General features: G+C 56.9%; 1 protein-coding gene across 1 annotated transcript; it reads right to left on the bottom strand.

The window, feature by feature from the left end:
* Positions 1-1114: 1114 nt before the first annotated feature.
* On the bottom strand, positions 1115-5639 carry LOC136012695 (tubulin monoglycylase TTLL3-like). The gene is made up of 9 exons (XM_065675763.1): positions 5592-5639; positions 5189-5503; positions 4952-5080; positions 4757-4871; positions 4567-4659; positions 4030-4410; positions 3720-3963; positions 3221-3641; positions 1115-3034 (listed from the first exon to the last, which is right to left on the bottom strand). The coding sequence occupies exons 1-9, from the start codon at positions 5637-5639 to the stop codon at positions 1115-1117; spliced, it is 3666 nt and encodes a 1221-aa protein (XP_065531835.1).
* Positions 5640-9974: the final 4335 nt, after the last annotated feature.

The raw sequence follows: 9974 nt of genomic DNA, 5'->3' as shown, positions 1-9974 counted from the left end.
TTTTGACTTTAACATTTCTAAAATAGTTCTCCAAATGACCAACAAATGTTTCACAGTGTCACTGCCCTCCGTGGCTGCGTTCTTCGGAGCTTTCCCGATCCCTGCTGTCTTCCCAGCCTTTTGTTTTAACAGGGTATTATACATAGCTTGCCAAATCTTATCTCCAAATTTTCGCCATTCTGCTAATTCATGGACAGTGTGAGGGTTAACAAAACATCCCTTAGACTGTCCATAAGCTAACAGTCCCTGCAGCTCTTTCTGCAGGTCGATCCCTTTAACCTGCCGTTTTTGTAAAAAGGCAGTAAATAAATCATACGCCGCTTGCCTTTCCATACCTTAGCGCGCTTGTTGCAGCCCCTTCAGGTTTCGGCGGCGCGTATCGGCCGGGCTCGTCTATACGGTCACCCAGGGTCCGGGGCTTAAAATCCTGAGATCTTGGCGCTTTGACCGTCCTGTGGCTGCGATCAGGACCCGAGCACAACTTACGTCGTCCCACCGTGGTGTTCGAGGGATCACGTCGGGGTCACCATTTGTGGGAAATCGCCGGGAGACGAGCTCATCCGATGATGACCGACAAGTCTCATTTATTGCTAAGCAGATGGATCCTTATATACCTTGCTTGCATGTTTATAGTTTGGCTACAGAGAGATCATTGGCTTATAGCTTTTACATGTTACAAGATCATTGGTTTATAGCTTCTACATGTTACAAGATCATTGGTTTGTAGCTTCTACATTTTTGCAGCTACACTGTGCACCCCCCCACCATCCTCCTTCTCATGCACTTATCACTTAGTGGCCTTGGCTGTGATTGGTCACAGTATGTTGGTGTTTGCCGGTGTCCTTCATTTCCTCATTATCTGGCGTGAGAGGTTTGCACCATGTTCTACACAGATGTCTTGTTTCAGCTCGTTGATGGGAGCGTGACCTTTTGACCTTTTTCGACAAGCCAATCCTCCACAATAGGAAGCTTGGTGTCCGTAAGTGGCTTGTAGACCACAGGATGTTTTGGCACCACTGGAGGCTTGGGCACAGCCGGAGGCTTGGGAATCACAGGAAGCTTGGTGCCCATAAGCGGCTTGGAGACCACAGGTGGCTTGGGCTCCACAGGTGGCTTATGCATCACTGGAGATTTTGCCCGTAAGTGGCTTGTAGACTACAGGACGCCTCAGCACCACAGGTGGCTTGGGCACCACTGGGGGCTTGGGTGTCACAGGAAGCTTGGTGTCCACAAGTGGGTTGGAGAAAACAGGTGGCTCGAGCACCACAGGTGACTTGAGCACCACTGGAGGCTTTGGCACAACAGGAACCTTGGTGCCCATAAGTGGCTTGTCAACCACAGGTGGCTTGGGCTCCACAAGAGGCTTGGTAATCACAGGAGGCTTGATGTCCGTAAGTGGCTTGTAGACCACAGGACTCCTGGGCACCACGGGAGGCTTGGGCACCGCTGTAGGCTTGGGTATCACAGGAAGCTTGGTGTCTGTAAGTGGCTTGGAGAAATCAGGTGACTTGGGCACCACAGGTGGGTTGGGCACCACTGGAGACTTTGGCACAGCAGGAAGCTTGGTGCCCATAAGTGGCTTGTGGACCACAGGACGCCTGGTGCCCATAAGTGGCTTGTCGACCACAGGTGGCTTGGGCTCCACAAGAGGCTTGGTAATCACAGGAAACTTGATGTCCGTAAGTGGCTTGTAGACCACAGGACTCCTTGGCACCATGGGAGTCTTGGGCACCACTGGAGGCTTGGGCGTCACAGGAAGCTGGGTGTCCACAAGTGGGTTGGAGAAAACAGGTGACTTGGGCACTACAGGTGACGTGGGCACCACTGGAGACTTTGGCACAACAGGAAGCTTGGTGTCTGTAAGTGGCTTGTAGACCACAGGACGCCTGCGTACCATGGGAGGCTTGGGTACCACTGGAGGCTTGGGTACCACTGGAGGCTTGGGTGTCACAGGAAGCTGGGTGTCCACAAATGGGTTGGAGAAAACAGGTGACTTGGGCACCACAGGTGACTTGGGCACCACTGGAAACTTTGGCACAACAGGAATCTTGGTGCCCATAAGTGGCTTGTCGGCCACAGGTGGGTCGGGCACCACTGGAGACTTTGGCAGAGCAGGAAGCTTGGTGCCCATAAGTGGCTTGTGGACCACAGGACTCCTGGGTACCATAGGTGACCTGGGAACCACAAGAGGCTTGAGGATCACAGGAAGCTTGGTGCCCATAAGTGGCTTGTCGACCACAGGCGGCTTGGGCTCCACAAGAGGCTTGGTATTCACAGGAAACTTGATGTCCATAAGTGGCTTGTAGACCACAGGACACCTTGGCACCACAGGTGACTTGGGCACCACTGGGGGCTTGGGTGTCACAGGAGGCTGGGTGTCCACAAGTGGCTTGGAGAAAACAGGTGACTTGGGCACCACAGGTGACTTGGGCACCACTGAAGACTTTGACACAACAGGAACCTTGGTGCCCATAAGTGGCTTGTCGACCACAGGTGGCTTGAGCACCACAAGAGGCTTGGTAATCACAGGTGTCTTGGGCATCTCTGGAGACTTTGACACAGCAGGAAGCTTGGTGTCCATATGTGGCTTGGAGACCACAGGTGGCTTGGGTACCACTGGAGACTTTAGCACGACAGGAAGCTTGGTGTCTGTAAGTGGCTTGGAGAAATCAGGTGACTTGGGCATCACAGGTGGCTTGGGTACCATAGGTGACTTGGGCATCACAAGAAGGTTCGTGTCCATAAGTTTCTTGGAGAAAACAGATGACTTAGGCACGACAGAAGGATTGGTGTTCATAAGTTGCTTGGAGAACACAGGTGACTTGGACACCACAGGAGACTTGGCTACTCTAAGGGACTTGGGCACCGCAGGACGCTTGGGTACCACAGGTGACTTGGGCACCACTGGACGGACAAGAGGCAGGAATGTGAGGAGTTCGTCCTGGGGCTGTTGCTCTTCCAGCTGGGGCTTCCTTAGTGAGTAGCCTTCCACCAGCAGCTCCAGCCCCACATCAGGAGGCGCAGTCACCTTTGCCTGCAGGGAGAAATGGAATCAGTGGGTTGGGAAAGCGGAGAACAGTCACTGCGTTGGCCCTGCTGCCACACTGGTGCTGGGACAGGCCAGGATGCTGGTCGCTTCTTGGCTGCCTGGGCACAAGCTGCTCATGTTCCGGTGGGGAGTGGGGGCTCAGGGTGCCCACCCCAGAGGCCCCCAACCCACCTGTTTGTAGATGAGGTCGAAGGCACTGGTGGAGCAGGCAGGGTTCTCCTTGTGGTCCAGGACCACACGCAGTGTGTCGCGCAGGACGGCGGCACACAGCCGTCGGGTCACCGCTGAGCAGGGCTCCAAGGATGGATTTGTGTTAATCTCCAGCAGCCAGGGCTGGCAATTCCCCCTGAAGTCCGCTCCATACAGCTCGAAGCTGCCCTTGCGCACCTCCACCAGCTCCTGGGTGCTGCGCGGGGCAGCCACCACTGCCTCCTTCATGCTCGCGACAATGAGCTTCTCCCAGGCCTCCGTGTGTCCTGCTCGCTGCAGGTACAGCTGGAACTGCTGGCTGGAACACATCAGGTCGCAGGGGTGCTGGCCCCGAGCCAGCCTCCACTGCTTCTGGATGACGACGTTGCAGAGATGCTGGGAGCTGGCATGGGGAGAGCAGGGATGGGTCAGTGGGGTGCCGGGGTGCCGGGTGTGCGGCGCCGGGGTAGGGGGCACTCACTGGTGCAGGCAGTGCATGGAGAAGGGCTGGGAGCAGAAGCACACGTAGCTGTCCCGGTAGAACCAGACGGTGAGCGGGTTCCAGTTGCTCACCAGGAACCATTGCTGCAGGTCGAACTTGCCCAGGATGGTCAGCAACTGCTCCACGTACTTCTTCACCACCCATTGTCCTGGTCGCAGCGAGGGCGTCAGGCATTTCCCTTCCAGCTCCAGCACCTCCTCCAGCCGCGCCGAGCAGGTGATGCCTGTGATGGGAGACACACGGCGCCAGTGAAACACCTCCCCAAACCCCCTTTTCCCCTTGGCTTCACCTCTACCGCAGGACTGGGCTCCGGGCTTGATGATCCAAAGGTTGCGATCACTCTCCATGTGGAGCTGCAGCAGCCACGCCTGCAGCTGCAGCAGCAGGGCCCTGCATTGCTTCCACTGCCGTATGCTGGGAGCCAGCCTGACCTGCTCGCTGCAGGGTGGTGACATGGGGGGCTCAGCACCAGCACTGCCGTGCTGCGTGCCCCCCCAACCCCTCCCGCCCTGCACGCAGTGCTCCCGCAGGATCCAGTCCCAGTCAGCGTCGGTCACGTGGAGCAATGGGGAGTCCCGGTCGATGTCCTTGTTCTCCAGCCTGTCCAGCTGCACCCTGCAGATCTGCAGGGCGGCCTCCAGCAGCTCAGGGTGCGATCGGGGTGCTGATCCTGCTGGGGTGGCATGGGCTTAGGGACATGGCTGCTGGCAACTCGTGAGATGCGTGGCTTTGGGTGCATCAGGGTCTCAAGCCACAGCCACCAGCAGAGGCTCAGCCCACAGCCATGGCCCTGAGCCTCAGCTCCTCACCATCCCCACACACTCACCTGCCCCCTTGCCAGGTCGCTCCATCACCCCTGATGTGTCCCGAGCCTTCTCCAGTTTGAGCAGGCTGCGAGCTGCCATCAGGCAGAAATCCTCTGCAAAGGATTCGAATCGTCCTCACCCCATCCTGCCCAGGACAGGGGGGGACCTGGGACATGGCAGGGGGGCAGAAGGGCAACAGCCCCAGCTCACCGATGAAGGCTTGGCGCTCATCCCTAACATGCAGGTGGTAGCACGGTGGGAAGAAGGTGGTGGGATCGGCTTGGTGGAAGCTGGGCTGGTTTTGCAGGTTGACGCACAGCCCCGCCTGTGTGGGTGGACAAGGGCGGCAGTCGGTGCTGGACCCACCACCACCCCTGTTCGTCCCCAGCAGCTTCAGGCTCTCACCTTGGTGGTGAAGGCTCTGACGCCACTGAAGTGGTTCACCACCTGGTGGTCCTGCAGCAGCCGAAAGTTGACATCTTCGCACTGGCTGGTCCAGATGAAGGTCGGCGTCTGGTCTCGCACCATGGAGGACTGGCGGGGAGAGAGGGGACCACGGTGAGCTGTGAAGTCCCCATTCCACCCTCACCACCCAGCCCAGGCTGTGTCCTATGGAGTCCAGCCCCAGCCTTCTCCACTAACCATGATGTCATGGATGCCATCATGGTCCTCATCATCCCACAGGTCCTCCTCTTCCGCCTCTTCCTCTGGCATCTCCACTGTGGGCTGAACCCAGCAGGATGCCAGCCCTGGCTCTGCACCCAGTGCTGCCTGCCACTGCTCATCACCACCGTCCTCCTCATTCTCCTTGGTCAGCAGCTTCCGGGGATCCTGCTGCTGCCCCGAGCGGGGGCCCACCTTGACAGTGTTGGAGAACTTCTTCTCCACCCAGCCCCATGCCCGCATCACATTGCGGATGACAGGGGAGGGGCCCCGCACCGTGAAGTTCTTCTTCTCCTGGGGAGGGATGCGAGTGCTCAGCCATAAATGCAATCAGCACATGTCCCTGGCATGCTGGGGGGGGGGGGGTGTAATCAGGCCCCACCTTGATGGCCTCTTCCAAGTGCTGCCTGGCCTTCTTCAGCAGTCCCATGGTGACCGAGGGCTGCTGCTTGGCGCTGGCAGGAGCTGCCAAGGACAAGCCAGGCAGAGCCGCTGGCCCCGTGTCCCCGGCCCCACACAGTGGGGGGCAGCAGGGCACGGGGGGAAGGCACCCACCTTTGTGCTTCTGCCTGGCCGAGCCGGGTCTGCCCAGCACAGAGTGCACTGGGTCACAGAGCTTCGTGCCGGAGTCCCGGCTGCTCTACACCCCCCAGGGGTTCCTCACGGGGCCCGAAGACCCCACTCGGTCCCCCAACACCACCAGGAAATTCGCAAGTCTCGCAAGTCTGGCAGTCGCCAAAGAGAGAGTGACTCCTTCCAGCAATAGCCTGAGGGCGAGGGGAGCTGCGTGTGAGTTTGTACCCCCAGGCACCAGGCGCATCCCCTCTCCCTTTGGGGACCGAGGTGGGGTCCAGCGCATGGACCCCCCAACCCCTGCATCAGCCCCGGCCACTGCGCTGGCCCTACTGCCCGAAGGGGGACAAACACCAGCCCCCCAGTGCCATGCGTGTCACTCCCCAACCTCCCAGGCCCCTTTCCCGACCCCTCTCACATGGGGACACCCCCAACCCTCAAACCATTTCGTGCCCCACATCCCGAGGCTCCCCCAAACCCCTCTGGTGTCCCCCCGCCCCGTTCAAGCCCATTTATCCCCCCCTTTTTAGGCCGCCCCCCGCGCTCCTCCCCCCACAGCTCCTGCCCGCACCGTCGGGACCGCTCGCTCTGTTTGCGGTTGCCGGGGCGGTCCGGGAGGAGCCCGGGGCTCCAACGGCCCGGCGCGTTCTGCGCCCCGCGCAGGCGTTCCCTGGCCCCCGGGCGTTCCGTGGGCCCAGGGGCACTGAAAGGCAAGAGGAGAAGAGAGGCGGCTGTGAGCCCTGTGTGCCCCAGCGCCCTGCGGCTGCGTCCCCGGTGGCTGCTGCCCCCCGCAGCGTGCTCTGGGCACCCCAAACCCGGCACTTCCCCAGCACAGGCGGCACAAGCACCCCGGGGCGTCCTCCCACCCTGCGCCCAAGGGCACTGCTGTCCCCATAGTTTGCACTGGGGGGCTCTGGGCATTAGAACCACAGCGGCTTGGAGCCCCACCTCCCGCACCCAAAATCCTAACGTGAGGGATCCGCCTCCCCCCGTTCCAGAGCCTCATGTTCTTAAGGAATTCTTCTGCCATGATGCGGGCCCTGGTGTTGACACACAGCTTCATCTCGCTGATCTCCTTGCCCGTCTCCTCCATGAAGTGGATAAGAAAGTCCACCAGCTTGTGCTTGTGACAGCTGGACCCAGGACAGTATCCACCCCTTATTCCATACCATTCACATCCTACTCGGATATCACAGTTTAAAATATACCATCACTTTTTGTCTCATATATATATATGTATATACACACACATATATACACAAACACACACAAAAGGAGAGATGTAATTCGTTAGTCCACGGATCAATCCCTATAAAGCTGCTGAATCCCTCCAGTCCATGATGTCAGGCTCCACCTCTTGTACCAGTCTCTCAGGGCAGGAGAGACCGTGTGTAGTGTTGGGTTGTTGCCTGCTGACGACACCGCCAAAGTCGTCCAGTCACTGCTGAGCTCGTCTGGTTTCATCAAAGTTCATTCTTCACTGGGGTCATGGTCGGAGGGAAGGCAGGGCCAGTCGGTGGTGACCTGAGGACAGCTCTGCTGCAGCTGCTGGCTTTTCCATGGCTTTGCTCTCCACTGATGATCATGACAGCACATATCTTCTCTTCAAAGCCCAGAACAATTACAAAATTGTTCACCTACAAGAAAGGATGGCATCCTGTGGAACACACACAGGATTTCCAGGAACACTTCTACTAAATGCTATCCTGATTAATAACACATCAGAATCAACACTCATCTTTGCAGATTTCTGAGGTTCTGCGTCATATTGCAGATTCAGGAATAATGGAAAAACAAATGGGAGACTTTATGTATTTCCTTCCAAACAAACCAGAAAATAAAAGATCTATCAAGAGATATTCTGGTACTAGACTGAAGCTCAGATTAACTTCTGAACCCCTGAATGTTTGTTTAAAGCATCAGGGTTTGTTGATCCACAGCTGTTTTACAGGCCCTGGCAGGGAGAGTGGCTCCTCTGTTCTCAATGGTTTCTTTCTTCTGTCATCATACACCTTCTACCCAGAGTCCATGGCTTTAATCAAATTTGGGGAACCACTCAATATGCTAAAAAGCAGAGGGACCATTAACAGGCAAACCACCAACGTGGTCAGAGGGGCTGGAGCACAGGAGATCTGAGAGCCTGACAGAGCTCAGGTTTGGTCAACCTGTGGAAGAGCAGACTCAAGAGAAGTCATATTTTTCTCTCCACCCAACTGATGTGGGGAGGGTGAACAATTGGACACAGCCCTGAGCAACCTTCTTTAGATAATTCTCTATAAAACAGGGGATTGGAGGAGTAACCTCCAGAGGTCCATTCCAGGATGCATTAATATTTCCTGTGAGGTACCTCTGCAAATCTGTCAGCTCTAAGTGGTGCCAGAGTAATTTTAAATCCACTTCTACTAATGATGATAGTATCAAAGCAGAGACTGATTGAGTAAGCACACACAAAACTCCACTATGTTTCTGTCGTGGTTTAAACCCAACCACAAACCTCGTTCACTCACTCCCCCCCTTCTTGCCCTCCCCCTGCTCCTGGAGGGACGGAGATGAGAATCGAAAAGAATGCAAATCCCACGGGCTGAGATTAGAACAGTTTAGTAACTAAGGTATAACACAAATCACTACTGCTACCACCAATGATAATAATGATAAAGGAAATAACAAGAGGAAAGAATACAACACCTCAACACCAGCCGACCAATAACTCGCCCCACTCCCCCCAGCTGAGCACCGACCGATACCTCCTCCAACCCTGCAGTCCCAGCCCTTCCGGGTAACTCCCCGTTACATCCTGGGCATGACGTGCTGTGGTATGGAATACCTCTTTGGTCAGTTTGGGTCAGGTGTCCTGTCTCTGCTTCCTCCCGGCCTCCCCTCCTCCCTGGCAGAGCATGAGGCTCAGAAAGTCCTTGGCCAGACCAAACATTCGAGCAGCAACTGAAAACATCGGCATTATCAGCACTGTTCCCAGGCCAAAAGATGAAAACACAGCACTGTACTAGCTCCTAAGAAGGAGAAAACTGACTGCTGCTGCTCAAACCAGGACATTATCCACCCCTTATTCCATACCATTCACGTCATGCTCAGATCCCACATCTTCAATATGCCATCACTCTTATATATATATATACATCTACATATACACAGAGAAAAACATCATTTCTTAGTGCATGGACCTATAAAGCTGCTGAGTCCATCTGGTCCATGATGTCAGGCTCCATCTCTTGTTACAGTCTCTCAGAGCAGGAGAGGCTGTGTGCAGTGTTCACACTCGTGAATAACCTGGGCAATAGTGTCCATTGCTAAGTCCACCCCTCGATCATGAGTCCATCTCTATGTTGCATCTCTGCCCTGATGGCCTGAAGTGCCATGGGCCCACCAGGCTCGAAATAATTCACTGTCCCCTTCAGCAGTTTCTGCAGCTTGTTGCTGGGGCCCCCATAGAGCCGCCTTCCATCTCCAATGCTTCCAAAGCACTGGAGGGGCCCAGCGGACCAGATACTCTCTGACACTGTCCCACACACCCTGCCACTCATGGCTGTCCAGCCTTGGGGAAGATCTCTTGTTCCTCCCATATTGTGGTCTAACCCCAGACAAGAAGCAAACCTGACTCTGCTTAACTTCTGAGATCAGACAAAATGGCCGTGGGTAGAACACACTCTGTGTGTGTGCCATCATGCTGATCCCCATCACAGTCAGCAGGCAGGTCCCAAGGGTACCCAAAGGCCATTCAAACCCTTCAGAACTCTCAAATGACGCTGCTGTGCTTGTCCCTGGGGCTGGTGCAGCTGCTGTGCTTGCCGGCTCTCCCACCACCAGCTTCCCTTTCCCTGGGTGCAGCTCTTCCTCCTCTGCCGTGCTGGGAAATGCTGCGTGGGCTCCTGCATCCTCCTGGGGCTCGGCGGGCGGCTGCCGGGGGACGCTCTCGGCCGCCGCGGGGCTGGGCTCGGCCGCGGGGCTCGGATCCTCCGCCGCCTCCTCCTGCCGCTCGGCAGCCGCCTTCCTCCCGGCCTCCGGCCCCGCTCCCGCCGCCGCCTGCTCCCCGGGGCCGCTCTCCCGGGCCGCTTCGGCCGCCGCCGGCTCCCGGGGCCGCTCCCCCTCGGCTCCCCGCAGCCTCACAAAGACGGAGGCGAGGACAAGGGCCAGGGCGGTGAAGAGCAGCGGGACGGCCGGGTACAAGTCCACGGCC

This window comes from Lathamus discolor, chromosome 4 (assembly GCF_037157495.1).
Source record: "Lathamus discolor isolate bLatDis1 chromosome 4, bLatDis1.hap1, whole genome shotgun sequence".
Taxonomy (NCBI): domain Eukaryota; kingdom Metazoa; phylum Chordata; class Aves; order Psittaciformes; family Psittacidae; genus Lathamus; species Lathamus discolor.
The sequence above is the reverse complement of the archived record's forward strand: the minus strand, read 5'-3'. Positions and strand labels throughout refer to the sequence as shown.

Coding starts and splice junctions, on each gene's coding strand:
- LOC136012695 (XM_065675763.1), bottom strand. CDS start 5,639: ATGGGACTGCTGAAGAAGGCCAGGCAGCACTTGGAAGAGGCCATCAAG. Junction 4,872..4,951: donor TCAGAGCCTTCACCACCAAG/GTGAGAGCCTGA, acceptor CCACCCACACAG/GCGGGGCTGTGCGTCAACCT. Junction 3,035..3,220: donor TCGACCTCATCTACAAACAG/GTGGGTTGGGGG, acceptor TTCTCCCTGCAG/GCAAAGGTGACTGCGCCTCC.